This window comes from Rana temporaria, unplaced genomic scaffold (genome assembly GCF_905171775.1).
Source record: "Rana temporaria unplaced genomic scaffold, aRanTem1.1, whole genome shotgun sequence".
Lineage (NCBI taxonomy): Eukaryota > Metazoa > Chordata > Amphibia > Anura > Ranidae > Rana > Rana temporaria.
This window is the reverse complement of record NW_024404767.1, coordinates 1,680-19,472: the sequence shown is the minus strand read 5'-3', so window position 1 is coordinate 19,472 and position 17,793 is coordinate 1,680. Positions and strand designations below refer to the sequence as shown.

Sequence of the window (17,793 nt, the reverse complement as noted above, 5' to 3'; positions counted from 1 at the left end):
CTACCCCAGGAACCCCCTCTTCTGTTAGTGGGGGGCAGAGGCCAGCAGTACTCTGCTCCGTTGCCACCAGTTCTGCTGGGTGTAGGAGCTTCCCTACATCATCTGCTCCAGCTCTCTGCTTGGGAGAGAGGCTGACTGCCCCGGCTCCCCGGAAGTGTGGAGTTGTTGTCAGTAGTGGGCAGAGGTTGGTAGCACTCTTCCCTGTTACCAGCACTTCAGCTGGGTTGGTGTCAGTGAGGACGGAAGTCCCATCCACTACCCCAGGAACCCCCTCTTCTGTTAGTGGAGGGCAGAGGCCGGCAGCCATCTGTAGGCGATCTCCAGCTTCCATTCCTGATTGGCTAGAAGCTCCGAATCTTCCAGTGCCCAGGGAAGAAATTCTGAGACATTCACCATCCGTTCTTCTCCGTATTCCAAGATTTCCTCGTAACGCCACTCCAAATCACTCCGAAAGTCTGCCCTCCATCCCCCCCAATAACCGGGCACCTTCACCCCCTTCCTGCCCTCCATCCCCCCAATAACCAGGCGCCTTCACCCCCTTCCTGCCCTCCACCCCCCCCAATGCTGAGGATATTCACCCCCTTCCTGCCCTCCATCCCCCCCAATACTGGAGATATTCACCCCCTTCCTGCCCTTGATCCCCCCAATACTGGGCGCCTTCACCCCCTTCCTACCCTCCACCCCTCAATACCAGGCTTCTTCACCCCCTTCCTGCCCTCCACCCCCCCCAATACTGGAGATATTCACCCCCTTCCTGCCCTCCATCCCCCCAATAACCGGGCGCCTTCACCCCCTTCCTGCCCTCCACCCCCCAATACTGGGCGCCTTCACCCCCTTCCTGCCCTCCACCCCCCAATACTGGGCGCCTTCACCCCCTTCCTGCCCTCCATCCCCCCCAATACTGGGCGGCGGGCGCCTTCACCCCCTTCCTACCCTCCACCCCTCAATACCAGGCTTCACCCCCTTCCTGCCCTCCACCCCCCAATACTGGGCGCCTTCACCCCCTTCCTGCCCTCCACCCCCCCAATACCGGGCGCCTTCACCCCCTTCCTGCCCTCCACCCCCAATACTGGGGACATTCACCCCCTTCCTGCCCTCCACCCCCCAATACCGGGCGCCTTCACCCCCTTCCTGCCCTCCACCCCCCCAATACTGGGCGCCTTCACCCCCTTCCTGCCCTCCACCCCCCTAATGCTGAGGATATTCACCCCCTTCCTGGCCTTGATCCCCCCAATACCGGGCGCCTTCACCCCCTTCCTGCCCTCCACCCCCCCAATACCGGGCGCCTTCACCCCCTTCCTGCCCTCCACCCCCCAATACTGGGGACATTCACCCCCTTCCTGCCCTCCACCCCCCAATACCGGGCGCCTTCACCCCCTTCCTGCCCTCCACCCCCCCAATACCGGGCGCCTTCACCCCCTTCCTGCCCTCCACCCCCCCAATACCGGGCGCCTTCACCCCCTTCCTGCCCTCCACCCCCAATACTGGGGACATTCACCCCCTTCCTGCCCTCCACCCCCCAATACCGGGCGCCTGTACAAAGACCCCAGAACACACATTTAGGGCCCCTGTGCACTGCAATTTCGCTGTAACACACAGGGAGAGGCGGGAGTCCAGCTTCCGGCGGGGCCCATTCACAGCAGCTCATCTACACTTTCCACCATTGTCCTAAATAGCGTCATTCCACCCCTGTGCGTTGCGTTGTTGTGCGTCGGCGTCCATTATGGAGGTCTATTGATAATGAAGGTGTATTTGTGTTTAGAGATGAGCCCCTCCCCCCATTCCTCATCCAGTCACCCCATTGGACACACACCGTGCGTTGTGATGTCACTGCAGATCTGGATGTTTTCTGTGTTTTGAACCGTCCCACCAGACTGCTGATGGCCTATCAGAAGGCTCCTCCATGTTGTGGTGTGATGGGCCCTGGAGGGGTTCTGGCAGTGAAGGGGTTAGGAGTGGAGGGGGGAGGGTGGGGTCAGACCTGCACAGGTATGCTGATTAACTGGGTGGTCAGGAGGGGAAGGCGTGGTTAGGAGTGGAGGTGGGCGGGGTCAGACCCGGACAGGTGTTGCTGATTACCCTGGTGGTCAGGAGGGGAAGGCGTGGAGGTGGGCGGGGTCAGACCCGGACAGGTGTTGCTGATTACCCTGGTGGTCAGGAGGGGAAGGCGTGGAGGTGGGCGGGGTCAGACCCGCACAGGTGTTGCTGATTACCTGGGTGGTCAGGAGGGGAAGGCGTGGTTAGGAGTGGAGGTGGGCGGGGTCAGACCCGGACAGGTGTTGCTGATTACCTGGGTGGTCAGGAGGGGAAGGCGTGGTTAGGAGTGGAGGTGGGCGGGGTCAGACCCGCACAGGTGTTGCTGATTACCTGGGTGGTCAGGAGGGGAAGGCGTGGTTAGGAGTGGAGGTGGGCGGGGTCAGACCTGCACAGGTGAGGCTGATTACCTGGGTGGTCAGGAGGGGAAGGCGTGGTTAGGAGTGGAGGTGGGCGGGGTCAGACCCGCACAGGTGTTTCTGATTACCTGGGTGGTCAGGAGGGGAAGGCGTGGTTAGGAGTGGAGGTGGGCGTGGTCAGACCCGGACAGGTGTTGCTGATTACCTGGGTGGTCAGGAGGGGAAGGCGTGGTTAGGAGTGGAGGTGGGCGGGGTCAGACCTGCACAGGTATGCTGATTAACTGGGTGGTCAGGAGGGGAAGGCGTGGTTAGGAGTGGAGGTGGGCGTGGTCAGACCCGGACAGGTGTTGCTGATTACCTGGGTGGTCAGGAGGGGAAGGCGTGGTTAGGAGTGGAGGTGGGCGGGGTCAGACCCGCACAGGTGTTGCTGATTACCTGGGTGGTCAGGAGGGGAAGGCGTGGTTAGGAGTGGAGGTGGGCGGGGTCAGACCCGCACAGGTGTTGCTGATTACCTGGGTGGTCAGGAGCTGATAAGACACCTGGAGGCGGCGGCCATCTTTGCTTAGTGCAGGACTGACCATGGCTGGAGTGATGTACCCCCAATATCCCGGCTTCCCCAATTATGGGCCCCCCTACCGCCAGCCGCCCCCCTACTACAAGCCCAGGCAGCCATATTGGAGGCCGCCCTACAAGGGGCCCCCGAAGCCCACCTTTCCTCTGGACTGCCTGGATGATTACCGGTGGGCCCAGTTGAAGGCTCTGCTCAGCCAGCTTGGCCCGGGACTGAGCCGCCTCTACACCAAGGAAGTTGGGGTTCAGGTGAACCCCCGGGTGGACGCCTGTGTTCAGTGCTCGCTGGGGCCCCGCACCCTGAAGACCCGCAAAGGGGGCTCCTTCCTGTACCGTCCTGTGTCTGGCCAACACGCCGGCCTCCGGATCGTCACCCCGGTGAGGTTCCCTCGCACCGTCGCCGTCTATTCCAGACTCACCGACCGAAGGCTCTTCACCCTCCCGCCAGGCAAGGACGGGGGCGCCAGAGAGGCCGCTCAGATGGTGGACTTCCAGATTATAGAGGAGATCGAGGCCGGGCCCAAGAAACCCACCTTCCAGGTGAGCGGGGGATGGGGACCCCTCTGGGGGGGGGGATGGGGAGCCCTCTGGGGGGAGGAGCCCCTCTGAGGGGGAGGGGTCCCCCAAGATCTAGTTTCTCCTCCTCTCTGGGGATCTAATAAAGTGGGTCAGAAATCTCCTCCTGTTCAGTTCTCTACATTCCCCCTCCCCCTGTGTGGTGTGATGGGGGAGGTGTTCTGTAGTCCTGTCCTTGGGTGACTTCTCCTCCATAGATAGAGAGAAGGAATGTTGTCACCCTGGGACAGGAAGTGTTACTGGCAGGATCACCAGTGGATGGGGAAGTAGTACTGTGTATACAGGATGGGGGGAGGGAAGTAGTACTGTGTATACAGGATGGGGGGGGGAAGTAGTACTGTGTATACAGGATGGGGGGGGGGGAAGTAGTACTGTGTATATAGGATGGGGGGGGGAAGTAGTACTGTGTATACAGGATGGGGGGGGGGAGTAGTACTGTGTATACAGGATGGGGAGGGGGAAGTAGTACTGTGTATATAGGATGGGGGGGGGGAAGTAGTACTGTGTATATAGGATGGGGGGGGGAAGTAGTACTGTGTATATAGGATGGGGGGGGGAAGTAGTACTGTGTATATAGGATGGGGGGGAGGGAAGTAGTACTGTGTATATAGGATGGGGGGGGGGAAGTAGTACTGTGTATACGGGATGGGGGGAGGGAAGTAGTACTGTGTATATAGGATGGGGGGGAGGGAAGTAGTACTGTGTATATAGGATGGGGGGGGGGGTAGTACTGTGTATACGGGATGGGGGGAGGGAAGTAGTACTGTGTATACGGGATGGGGGGGGGGGAAGTAGTACTGTGTATACGGGATGGGGGGTGGGAAGTAGTACTGTGTATATGGGATGGGGGGGGAGGGAAGTAGTACTGTGTATACGGGATGGGGGGTGGGAAGTAGTACTGTGTATATAGGATGGGGGGGGGGAAGTAGTACTGTGTATATAGGATGGGGGGGGGGGAAGTAGTACTGTGTATACGGGATGGGGGGGGGGAAGTAGTACTGTGTATATAGGATGGGGGGGGGAAGTAGTACTGTGTATATAGGATGGGGGGGAGGGAAGTAGTACTGTGTATATAGGATGGGGGGGAGGAAGTAGTACTGTGTATATGGGATGGGGGGGGGGAAGTAGTACTGTGTATACGGGATGGGGGGGAGGGAAGTAGTACTGTGTATATAGGATGGGGGGGGAGGGAAGTAGTACTGTGTATATAGGATGGGGGGGGGAGTAGTACTGTGTATACGGGATGGGGGGAGGGAAGTAGTACTGTGTATACGGGATGGGGGGGGGGAAGTAGTACTGTGTATACGGGATGGGGGGTGGGAAGTAGTACTGTGTATATAGGATGGGGGGGGGGAGTAGTACTGTGTATACGGGATGGGGGGGGGAAGTAGTACTGTGTATATAGGATGGGGGGAGGGAAGTAGTACTGTGTATATAGGATGGGGGAGGGAAGTAGTACTGTGTATATAGGATGGGGGTGGGAAGTAGTACTGTGTATATGGGATGGGGGGGGGAAGTAGTACTGTGTATATAGGATGGGGAGGGAGGGAAGTAGTACTGTGTATACAGGATGGGGGGAGGGAAGTAGTACTGTGTATATAGGATGGGGGGGAGGGAAGTAGTACTGTGTATATAGGATGGGGAGGGGGAAGTAGTACTGTGTATATAGGATGGGGGGGGAAGTAGTACTGTGTATATAGGATGGGGGGGAGGGAAGTAGTACTGTGTATATAGGATGGGGAGGGGGAAGTAGTACTGTGTATATAGGATGGGGGGGGAAGTAGTACTGTGTATATAGGATGGGGGGGAGGGAAGTAGTACTGTGTATATAGGATGGGGAGGGAGGGAAGTAGTACTGTGTATATAGGATGGGGGGGTGGGAAGTAGTACTGTGTATATAGGATGGGGGGGTGGGAAGTAGTACTGTGTATATAGGATGGGGGGGAGGGAAGTAGTACTGTGTATACGGGATGGGGGGAGGGAAGTAGTACTGTGTATATAGGATGGGGGGGAGGGAAGTAGTACTGTGTATATAGGATGGGGGGAGGGAAGTAGTACTGTGTATACGGGATGGGGGGAGGGAAGTAGTACTGTGTATACGGGATGGGGGGGAAGTAGTACTGTGTATACGGGATGGGGGGAGGGAAGTAGTACTGTGTATATGGGATGGGGGAGGGAAGTAGTACTGTGTATACGGGATGGGGGGAGGGAAGTAGTACTGTGTATATAGGATGGGGGGGAGGGAAGTAGTACTGTGTATATAGGATGGGGGGGAGGGAAGTAGTACTGTGTATATAGGATGGGGGGGAGGGAAGTAGTACTGTGTATATAGGATGGGGGGAGGGAAGTAGTACTGTGTATATAGGATGGGGGGAGGGAAGTAGTACTGTGTATACGGGATGGGGGGAGGGAAGTAGTACTGTGTATACGGGATGGGGGGGGGGGAAGTAGTACTGTGTATACGGGATGGGGGGTGGGAAGTAGTACTGTGTATATAGGATGGGGGGAGGGAAGTAGTACTGTGTATACGGGATGGGGGGGGGGGAAGTAGTACTGTGTATATGGATGGGGGAGGGAAGTAGTACTGTGTATACGGGATGGGGGGAGGGAAGTAGTACTGTGTATAGAGGGGGGGGGGGGAGGGAAGTAGTACTGTGTATATAGGATGGGGGGGAGGGAAGTAGTACTGTGTATATAGGATGGGGGGGGGGGAAGTAGTACTGTGTATATAGGATGGGGGGAGGGAAGTAGTACTGTGTATATAGGATGGGGGGAGGGAAGTAGTACTGTGTATACGGGATGGGGGGAGGGAAGTAGTACTGTGTATATAGGATGGGGGGGAGGGAAGTAGTACTGTGTATATAGGATGGGGGGGAGGGAAGTAGTACTGTGTATATAGGATGGGGGGAGGGAAGTAGTACTGTGTATATAGGATGGGGGAGGGAAGTAGTACTGTGTATATAGGATGGGGGGAGGGAAGTAGTACTGTGTATACGGGATGGGGGGAGGGAAGTAGTACTGTGTATACGGGATGGGGGATTTGGAAGTAGTACTGTGTATATAGGGTGGGCGGGGGTGTGGTGCTGGGGGGGGATGGAAGTGGTACTGGGTATATTGGATGGTCGGGGTGTGGAAGTGGGCGGGGTGTGGAAGTTGTACTGGGCAGGGTGTGGAAGTTGTACTGGGCAGGCTGTGGAAGTGGTACTGGGTATATAGGATGGTCGGGGTGTGGAAGTTGTACTGGGTATACAGGGTGGGGTGTGTGAAGGATGCTTCAGTTAATTCTCCCTGCTAAGTAATATTGTGTGTGTTAGAGGGAGGGTGATTTCAGGTGGGACTCACTCCTCTGCTAACAGGCTGTTGAAATGTTAATGACCCTTCTTCAGCCAGTCCTATTTCAAAGGAGAATTGATGTATTGTGTGTGTGAAGAAGCCCTGTGGTTACTGTTTACTGTGATTAGAAGGGGCTCATGTTAATTCTGATTGCTTCATTGTGGTAATTATCTCTCTATATGCGGGGTCGAGCGGTCTGGTTGATGTATTCAGTACAGCTAGTGCTCAGCGTCATTGATGTCATTGTCTAAAGAAAATGTGTTTCAGCATCGGCCCCGTCGTGTCTGCCTAATCATCTGTATGGAAGCCCCAGTGTGAGGGGGGCGGAGATTTGTCATTGTAACAGTTTTGGAAATGACATATAAGCTGTGTGTTATAACATTAAAGTCTGTGTTGTTCAAGCAGTAAGCTTGTCTCATGTGTGGCTTTCTGGGCGATTCCAGGGATATCCCTCCTCGTGGAATATTGGGGTGATTTTCGTTATGGGAAGAAGGGAACGTTGACGGGGATATCATACTGATACCGTCAGTGTGGAAGTGGGCGGGGGGGTGGGTGGAAGCGGTAGTGGGCGGGGTGTGGTAGTACTGGGTGGGGTCGGGGTGTGGAAGTTGTACTGGGCGGGGTTTGGAAGTAGTACTGTGTATATAGGATGGGCGGGGTGTGGAAGTTAGGCGGGGTGTGGTAGTGGTACTGTGAAAGTGGGCGGGGGTGGAAGTGGGCGGGCTGTGGGAGTGGTAGTGGGCGGGGTGTGGACGGGGTGTGGAAGTGGTACTGTGTATATAGGATGGACGGGGTGTGTGGCAGTGGGCGGGGTGTGGCAGTGGGCGGGGTGTGTGGGAGTGGGTGGGGTGTGGAAGTAGTACTGTGTATATAGGATGGGCGGGGTGTGTGGCAGTGGGCAGGGTGTGTGGCAGTGGGCGGGGTGTGTGGCAGTGGGGGTGGGGTGTGTGGGAGTGGGCAGGGTGTGTGGCAGTGGGGGCGGGGTGTGGCAGTGGGCGGGGTGTGTGGGAGTGGCAGTGGGCAGGGTGTAGGAGTGTGTGGTGGGAGTGGGCAAGGTGGGGTGTGGGTGGGGCAGTGGGGACAGGGTGTGTGGCAGTGGGGGCAGGGTGTGTGGCAGTGGGGGCGGGGTGTTTGGCAGTGGGCGGGGAAGTTAGGCGGGGTGTGGCAGTGGGCGGGGGTGTGTGGAAGTGGTACTGTGTATATAGGATGGGCGGGGTGTGTGGCAGTGGGGGCGGGGTGTGGCAGTGGGCGGGGTGTGTGGGAGTGGCAGTGGGCGGGGTGTAGGAGTGTGTGGTGGGAGTGGGCAAGGTGTGGGTGGGGTGTGGGTGGGGCAGTGGGGGCAGGGTGTGTGGCAGTGGGGGCGGGGTGTTTGGCAGTGGGCGGGGTGTGTGGAAGTGGTACTGTGTATATAGGATGGGCGGGGTGTGTGGCAGCGGGGTGTGTGGCAGCGGGGTGTGTGGCAGTGGGTGTGGTAGTGGGTGTGGAAGTAGTACTATGTGTGACATTCTCGGTATCTCTCCGCAGTTCCTGGAACAGAAGTACGGATTCTTCCATTGCCGGGGGTGTGGTAGCGGGTGGGGTGTGTGGCAGTGGGGTGTGTGGGAGTGGGTGGGGTGTGTGGGAGTGGGTGGGGTGTGTGGGAGTGGGTGGGGTGTGTGGGAGTGGGTGGGGTGTGTGGGAGTGGGTGGGGTGTGTGGGAGTGGGTGGGGTGTGTGGGAGTGGGTGGGGTGTGTGGGAGTGGGTGGGGTGTGTGGGAGTGGGGGTGGGGGGTGTGGCAGTGGGCGGGGTGTGTGGCAGTGGGGGCGTGGCGTGGAAGTGGTACTATGTATGACATTCTCGGTATCTCTCCGCAGTTCCTGGAACAGAAGTACGGATTCTTCCATTGCCGGGGGTGTGGCAGTGGGCGGGGTGTGTGGTAGTGGGTGGGGTGGGTGGGAGTGGGCGGGGTGTGGCAGTGGGCGGGGTGTGGAAGTAGTACTATGTATGACATTCTCGGTATCTCTCCGCAGTTCCTGGAACAGAAGTACGGATTCTTCCATTGCCGGGGGTGTGGTAGTGGGCGGGGTGTGTGGGAGTGGGCGGGGTGTGGGAGTGGGTGTGGTAGTGGGTGTGGCAGTGGGCGGGGTGTGTGGGAGTGGGTGTGGTAGTGGGTGTGGCAGTGGGCGGGGTGTGGAAGTAGTACTATATGTGACATTCTCGGTATCTCTCCGCAGTTCCTGGAACAGAAGTACGGCTTCTTCCATTGCCGGGGGTGTGGCAGTGGGCGGGGTGTGGTAGCGGGTGGGGTGTGGTAGCGGGTGGGGTGTGTGGCAGTGGGGGCGGGGTGTGTGGCAGTGGGGGCGGGGTGTGTGGCAGTGGGGGCGGGGTGTGTGGCAGTGGGGGCGGGGTGTGTGGCAGTGGGGGCGGGGTGTGTGGCGGCGGGGTGTGTGGGGGCGGGGGTGTGGCAGTGGGGGCGGGGGTGTGGCAGTGGGGGCGGGGTGTGTGGCGTTGGGTGCGGGGTGTGTGGCAGTGGGGGCGGGGTGTGTGGCAGTGGGGGCGGGGTGTGTGGCAGTGGGGGCGGGGTGTGTGGCAGTGGGGGGGGGTGTGTGGGGGCGGGGTGTGTGGCAGTGGGGGCGGGGTGTGTGGGGGCGGGGGGTGTGGCAGTGGGGGCGGGGTGTGTGGCAGTGGGGGCGGGTGTGTGGCAGTGGGGGGGGGGGGGGGGGGGGGGGGGGGGGGGGGGGGGGGGGGGGGGGGGTGGGGGGGGGGGGGGGGGGGGGGGGGGGGGTGGGGGGGGGGGGGGGGGGGGGGGGGGGGGGGGGGGGGGGGGGGGGGGGGGGGGGGGGGGGGGGGGGGGGGGGGGGGGGGGGGGGGGGGGGGGGGGGGGGGGGGGGGGGGGGGGGGGGGGGGGGGGGGGGGGGGTGGGGGGGGGGGGGGGGGGGGGGGGGGGGGGGGGGGGGGGGGGGGGGGGGGGGGGGGGGGGGGGGGGGGGGGGGGGGGGGGGGGGGGGGGGGGGGGGGGGGGGGGTGGGGGGGGGGGGGGGGGGGGGGGGGGGGGGGGGGGGGGGGGGGGGGGGGGGGGGGGGGGGGGGGGGGGGTGGGTGGGGTGTGTGGGAGTGGGCGGGGTGTGGCAGTGGGCGGGGTGTAGTGGGTGGGGTGTGTGGGAGTGGGCGGGGTGTGTGGTAGTGGGTGGGGTGTGTGGGAGTGGGTGTGGCAGTGGGCGGGGTGTGTGGCAGTGGGCGGGGTGTGTGGTAGTGGGTGTGGCAGTGGGCGGGGGGTGTGGCAGTGGGCGGGGTGTAGTGGGTGGGGTGTGTGGTAGGGGGTGTGGCAGTGGGTGTGGCAGTGGGCGGGGTGTGGAAGTAGTACTATGTGTGACATTCTCGGTATCTCTCCGCAGTTCCTGGAACAGAAGTACGGATTCTTCCATTGCCGGGGGTGTCAGGTGCGGTGGGAAAGCGCCTACGTCTGGTGCGTTTCGGGGACCAATAAGGTGAGTCTCTGGGGAGTTGTGATCTGGTCACATGACTCCGGGGGTGACCCCGTCACACACAGTCCATGGGTGTCACCGTCGGGGGCGGAGTCATGACCGGAGTGTATGGAGAGGAAGTGGCTGCGAAGAGGCTGCAGGAGATCAGGGGGAGGGGGAAGTGAGTTCCGGGGGAGACCAGGAAGCGGATTGATGTGGAATTTGTCAGAATGGAGGGTGAGCCTGCGGGGAACGGACCAATCACATCATCCCCTGCACTGTCACCACCTCCCCCAATACTTACCTGAGCCCCCTCTCCATCCAGCCATGTGATGAGAGCCTCTGCTCTCTGGGTGCTCTCTCCTCATTGGCTGAGACAGTAGAAGGAAGTCAATGAGGAGAGAGCAGGAGTGCGCCTGCATGGGTGCCCCCATAGTGAGCTGCATGTTGTGGGGGTAGGAGGGAGGTGCCAAGAGGGAGGGGCCAAGAGTACCAGCGGGGGACCCAAGAAGAGGGGGATGGGGGGCTTCTCTGTGAAAATCCATTACAGAGCCGGGAAGAAGCTCCTCCCACCGGAACTACAAACCAAATACACCGTTCATTTTTATTGGTCAAAGCAAACGTTTGTCTCCGCCCCCCGCTTGTGTCTGTCTCGGGGGGCCCCCCCCTCTTGTGTCTGTCTCGGGGGCCCCCCCGCCTGTGTCTGTCTCGGGGGCCCCCCCGCTTGTGTCTGTCTCGGGGGGCCCCCCCCGCTTGTGTCTGTCTCGGGGCCCCCCCGCCGGTGTCTGTCTCGGGGCCCCCCCCTGCCGGTGTCTGTCTCGGGGCCCCCCCCGCCGGTGTCTGTCTCGGGGCCCCCCCCCGCCGGTGTCTGTCTCGGGGCCCCCCCCGCCGGTGTCTGTCTCGGGGCCCCCCCCCGCCGGTGTCTGTCTCGGGGCCCCCCCGCCGGTGTCTGTCTCGGGGGCCCCCCCCGCCGGTGTCTGTCTCGGGGGCCCCCCCCGCCGGTGTCTGTCTCGGGGGCCCCCCCCGCCGGTGTCTGTCTCGGGGGCCCCCCCCCGCCGGTGTCTGTCTCGGGGGCCCCCCCCCGCCGGTGTCTGTCTCGGGGGCCCCCCCCGCCGGTGTCTGTCTCGGGGGCCCCCCCCCGCCGGTGTCTGTCTCGGGGGCCCCCCCCGCCGGTGTCTGTCTCGGGGCCCCCCCCGCCGGTGTCTGTCTCGGGGCCCCCCCCGCCGGTGTCTGTCTCGGGGGCCCCCCCCGCCGGTGTCTGTCTCGGGGGCCCCCCCCGCCGGTGTCTGTCTCGGGGGCCCCCCCCGCCGGTGTCTGTCTCGGGGGCCCCCCCCGCCGGTGTCTGTCTCGGGGGCCCCCCCCGCCGGTGTCTGTCTCGGGGGCCCCCCCCGCCGGTGTCTGTCTCGGGGGCCCCCCCCGCCGGTGTCTGTCTCGGGGGCCCCCCCCGCCGGTGTCTGTCTCGGGGGCCCCCCCCGCCGGTGTCTGTCTCGGGGGCCCCCCCCGCCGGTGTCTGTCTCGGGGGCCCCCCCCGCCGGTGTCTGTCTCGGGGGCCCCCCCCGCCGGTGTCTGTCTCGGGGGCCCCCCCCGCCGGTGTCTGTCTCGGGGGCCCCCCCCGCCGGTGTCTGTCTCGGGGGCCCCCCCCGCCGGTGTCTGTCTCGGGGGCCCCCCCCGCCGGTGTCTGTCTCGGGGGCCCCCCCCCCCCGTGTCTGTCTCGGGGGCCCCCCCCCGCCGGTGTCTGTCTCGGGGGCCCCCCCCGCCGGTGTCTGTCTCGGGGGCCCCCCCCGCCGGTGTCTGTCTCGGGGCCCCCCCCGCCGGTGTCTGTCTCGGGGCCCCCCCCCGCCGGTGTCTGTCTCGGGGGCCCCCCCCGCCGGTGTCTGTCTCGGGGGCCCCCCCCGCCGGTGTCTGTCTCGGGGGCCCCCCCCGCCGGTGTCTGTCTCGGGGGCCCCCCCCGCCGGTGTCTGTCTCGGGGGGCCCCCCCCGCCGGTGTCTGTCTCGGGGGCCCCCCCCGCCGGTGTCTGTCTCGGGGGCCCCCCCCGCCGGTGTCTGTCTCGGGGCCCCCCCCCACCGGTGTCTGTCTCGGGGCCCCCCCCCCACCGGTGTCTGTCTCGGGGCCCCCCCCCCACCGGTGTCTGTCTCGGGGGCCCCCCCCGCCGGTGTCTGTCTGAGGGGCCCCCCCCGCCGGTGTTTTGGGCCCTCTCTCTGGGGCTTTGTGTTATTGGGGGTAATAATTTGGATGGGACATTATCGGGCGTTCTCTCTCTATGAGGTGTCTCCGCCCCCCTCTGTCATTTTTTTCCACATATGCCCCGCCCCCTGAGTTCCACCCTGATTTATTTTCCTGCAGAGCTGCCATGTTGTATAGACCCCGCCCACACTGTCGGGGGCTCTCTGGAGATGTAGTTCTGGGGGCGGTTTATGGGAACGAGCGCCGAGAAAACTGCTACAAAAGGAATCTCTCCTACGGGAACCTGGGAAAGGACAATGATTGGACGTGATCAGGGGGTGGGGCCTGAGGTAGGTTTACCATGCCCAACCCCCAGAATTCATACTGAATGGGAGGGGCCAGAAATGTTACCAAACGTCAAACTGCGGGAAGCTTCACTGATATCGCTGGAGAATTATGGGGATTGGTGGGGGGGATGGATTGGGGGATGGGGGGGATGGATTGGGGGATGGGGGGGATGGATTGGTGGGGGGGATGGATTGATGGATTGGGGGATGGGGGGGATGGATTGGTGGGGGGGGATGGATTGGTGGGGGGGATGGATTGGGGGATGGGGGGGGATGGATTGGGGGATGGGGGGGATGGATTGGTGGGGGGGATGGATTGATGGATTGGGGGATGGGGGGGATGGATTGGTGGGGGGGGATGGATTGGTGGGGGGGATGGATTGGGGGATGGGGGGGATGGATTGGTGGGGGGGATGGATTGGTGGGGGGGATAGATTGGGGGATGGGGGGATGGATTGGTGGGGGGGATGGATTGGGGGATGGGGGGGATGGATTGGTGGGGGGGATGGATTGGGGGATGGGGGGGATGGATTGGTGGGGGGGATGGATTGGATGGATTGGGGGATGGGGGGGGATGGATTGGTGGGGGGGGATGGATTGGTGGGGGGGATGGATTGGGGGATGGATTGGTGGATGGGGGGGATGGATTGGTGGGGGGGGATGGATTGGTGGGGGGGATAGATTGGGGGATGGGGGGGATGGATTGGGGGATGGATTGGTGGGGGGGATGGATTGGGGGATGGGGGGGATGGATTGGTGGGGGGGATGGATGGGGGGGATGGATTGGTGGGGGTGATGGATTGGGGGATGGGGGGGATGGATTGGTGGGGGGGATGGATTGGATGGATTGGGGGATGGGGGGGATGGATTGGTGGGGGGGATGGATTGGTGGGGGGGGATGGATTGGTGGGGGGGATGGATTGGGGGATGGATTGGTGGATGGGGGGGATGGATTGGTGGGGGGGGATGGATTGGGGGATGGATTGGTGGGGGGGATGGATTGGGGGATGGGGGGGATGGATTGGTGGGGGGGATGGATTGGGGGATGGATTGGTGGGGGGGATGGATTGGGGGATGGGGGGGATGGATTGGTGGGGGGGATGGATTGGGGGATGGGGGGGATGGATTGGTGGGGGGGATGGATTGGGGGATGGGGGGATGGATTGGGGGATGGGGGGGATGGATTGGTGGGGGGGGATGGATTGGATGGATTGGGGGATGGGGGGGATGGATTGGTGGGGGGGATGGATTGGATGGATTGGGGGATGGGGGGGATGGATTGGTGGGGGGGATGGATTGGTGGGGGGGGGGGATTGGTGGGGGGGATAGATTGGGGGATGGGGGGGATGGATTGGGGGATGGATTGGTGGGGGGGATGGATTGGGGGATGGGGGGGATGGATTGGTGGGGGGGATGGATTGGGGGATGGGGGGGATGGATTGGTGGGGGGGGGTGGATTGGGGGATGGGGGGGATGGATTGGTGGGGGGGATGGATTGGGGGATGGGGGGGATGGATTGGTGGGGGGGATAGATTGGGGGATGGGGGGGGACGCCGCCTTCAATGTCGGGATTCTCAGGATGTCCATTTTTTGTTTTTCAGGTTTACTTCAAACAATATTGTCACAAGTGTCTGAACGGCTTCAATCCGTACTACGTGGAGTCCATCGAGTGTAAGGTGAGTTTGGCCTTGGGGGGCGTCACTGGCCTTGGGGGGCGTCACTGGTCCTTGGGGGGCGTCACTGGTCCTTGGGGGGCGTCACTGGTCCTTGGGGGGCGTCCCTGGTCCTTGGGGGGCGTCCCTGGTCCTTGGGGGGCGTCCCTGGTCCTTGGGGGGCGTCCCTGGCCTTGGGGGGCGTCACTGGCCTTGGGGGGCGTCACTGGTCCTTGGGGGGCGTCATTGGCCTTGGGGGGCGTCACTGGTCACTCATCGCCACTAAAGGTCACCGATGTCTCTTATCGTCCATGGACGGACACAGCTCCTTATATCTTGACAAGTGGGTTATGTTCCTGTTCACAGGAGAGGACTAGGCAGGAACATGTTAGATATTTAAATACGTTACTTTAAACAGTTGAACAGCCCCGCCCAGGGGGCGGTCCCTCGACATAACCCTCCTCCCTGCAGTCAGCAGCTCAGTTTTTTTTCTGCCTAGTAGAGGAGTAGGACCTGGCTCCCTTTGGACTCGGGGTCCTGAAGTCATTTTTTATTTTGAAGAATCTTCTATCAAGTGCCGGCTGTGTGACGGGCTGGATAATATAGATCCTTGTAGCCCCCCAGTCCGGCCGTTTCTCGGAGGTGTTTCGGCAGCCATTTTGGAGTGGATTTTGGCCTCTAGTGCTGGACTAGCTTCCTGGACGGCACAATTCTCCTCACAGGATTTCCTCCGCGCTTTGTGTGTAAGGGCCGCGGCGCTGAACAGATTGACTGGGTGGGGAGTCTCCTGGGTAACCCCCCCCCCCCCCATAAGAGGGTGGACCTTTTTGTCTTGGCTTCATCCCTGAGGGCTGTCAGTGGCTGACTTTTCCCAAACATTCCTGAGGCAACAACCGGGGCCCCTGCACCTGCGGTTTCCATGGATACGCTGTCAGTAGTTGTGGAATCATTTGTTGCCAGGGTGGAAGCGGCATGCGGGTGTAAGAGGGGTAAAAAGCGCCCCCTCCCCTGCCATCTGGGGAATGCTGACTCAGATTTGGACCCCGCTTCTGGAGTGTCAGAAGATGCGGACCTGGTGAGGACCCCTCGTCCGGGTCAGTGCAGGGCGGGGCCCTTGTGAGTGCTTATTGGGGCTCTGGATGGTGCGGCTGAGACGTCCTCGCAGGGCTCCGTCTCTTTTGGGTCGCACAAGGCGAACCGCTCTGTGAAAGTTTTTCCTGGTGTTACTTTCTTTGATAAGGAATGGGAACGGCTGCAGAAGTCCTTTGTGGTCCCTCAGCGCATGGCGGGTCGTTACCCTTTTGAGGGGAGCCTCTTGAAAGAATGGATCTCTCCTCCGGTCCCCCCTGAGTGTGAGGTTGGCTGACCAGCTGGTCCAGGGCCTTGTGTACACCTGTGATGCCACTCTGGATGCGGCCCCCTTGATCTCCAGAGCCTCTGTATCTGTGGTGGTCCAGGGCCTTGTGTACGCCTGTGATGCCACTCTGGATGCGCCCCCTTGATCTCCAGAGCCTATATCTGCAGTGGTCCAGGGCCTTGTGTACGCCTGTGATGCCACTCTGGATGCGCCCCCTTGATCTCCAGAGCCTATATCTGCAGTGGTCCAGGGCCTTGTGTACGCCTGTGATGCCACTCTGGATGCGCCCCCTTGATCTTCAGAGCCTCTGTATCTGCGGTGGTCCAGGGCCTTGTGTACGCCTGTGATGCCACTCTGGATGCGCCCCCTTGATCTTCAGAGCCTCTGTATCTGCGGTGGTCCAGGGCCTTGTGTACGCCTGTGATGCCACTCTGGATGCGGCCCCCTTGATCTCCAGAGCCTCTGTATCTGCGGTGGTTCAGGGCCTTGTGTACGCCTGTGATGCCACTCTGGATGCGCCCCCTTGATCTTTAGAGCCTCTGTATCTGTGGTGGTCCAGGGTCTTGTGTGCGTCTGTGATGCCACTCTGGATGTGGCCCCCTTGATCTCCAGAGCCTCTGTATCTGTGGTGGTCCAGGGTCTTGTGTACGCCTGTGATGCCACTCTGGATGTGGCCCCCTTGATCTCCAGAGCCTCTGTATCTGCGGTGGTCCAGGGCCTTGTGTACGCCTGTGATGCCACTCTGGATGCGGCCCCCTTGATCTCCAGAGCCTATATCTGCAGTGGTCCAGGGCCTTGTGTACGCCTGTGATGCCACTCTGGATGCGCCCCCTTGATCTTCAGAGCCTCTGTATCTGCGGTGGTCCAGGGCCTTGTGTACGCCTGTGATGCCACTCTGGATGCGCCCCCTTGATCTTCAGAGCCTCTGTATCTGCGGTGGTCCAGGGCCTTGTGTACGCCTGTGATGCCACTCTGGATGCGGCCCCCTTGATCTCCAGAGCCTCTGTATCTGCGGTGGTTCAGGGCCTTGTGTACGCCTGTGATGCCACTCTGGATGCGCCCCCTTGATCTTTAGAGCCTCTGTATCTGTGGTGGTCCAGGGTCTTGTGTGCGTCTGTGATGCCACTCTGGATGCGCCCCCTTGATCTTCAGAGCCTCTGTATCTGCAGTGGTCCAGGGCCTTGTGTACGCCTGTGATGCCACTCTGGATGCGCCCCCTTGATCTTCAGAGCCTCTGTATCTGCGGTGGTCCAGGGCCTTGTGTACGCCTGTGATGCCACTCTGGATGCGGCCCCCTTGATCTCCAGAGCCTCTGTATCTGCGGTGGTCCAGGGTCTTGTGTGCGTCTGTGATGCCACTCTGGATGTGGCCCCCTTGATCTCCAGAGCCTCTGTATCTGCGGTGGTCCAGGGCCTTGTGTACATCTGTGATGCCACTCTGGATGCGGCCCCCTTGATCTCCAGAGCCTATATCTGCAGTGGTCCAGGGCCTTGTGTACGCCTGTGATGCCACTCTGGATGCGCCCCCTTGATCTTCAGAGCCTCTGTATCTGCGGTGGTCCAGGGCCTTGTGTACGCCTGTGATGCCACTCTGGATGCGCCCCCTTGATCTTCAGAGCCTCTGTATCTGCGGTGGTCCAGGGCCTTGTGTACGCCTGTGATGCCACTCTGGATGCGGCCCCCTTGATCTCCAGAGCCTCTGTATCTGCGGTGGTTCAGGGCCTTGTGTACGCCTGTGATGCCACTCTGGATGCGCCCCCTTGATCTTTAGAGCCTCTGTATCTGTGGTGGTCCAGGGTCTTGTGTGCGTCTGTGATGCCACTCTGGATGCGCCCCCTTGATCTTTAGAGCCTCTGTATCTGTGGTGGTCCAGGGTCTTGTGTACGCCTGTGATGCCACTCTGGATGCGCCCCCTTGATCTTTAGAGCCTCTGTATCTGTGGTGGTCCAGGGTCTTGTGTG

The 17,793-nt window shown here is 61.8% G+C and overlaps 1 protein-coding gene across 1 annotated transcript; it reads left to right on the top strand.

Annotated features, from left to right (window-relative positions):
- Positions 1–2,890: 2,890 nt before the first annotated feature.
- Positions 2,891–14,504, top strand: LOC120923433 (zygote arrest protein 1-like; the record flags this gene model as incomplete). The annotated part of the gene is made up of 3 exons (XM_040334975.1): positions 2,891–3,503; positions 10,245–10,337; positions 14,426–14,504. Coding segments are annotated over exons 1-3 (703 nt in total), but the record flags the coding sequence as incomplete, so codon positions are not given.
- Positions 14,505–17,793: the final 3,289 nt, after the last annotated feature.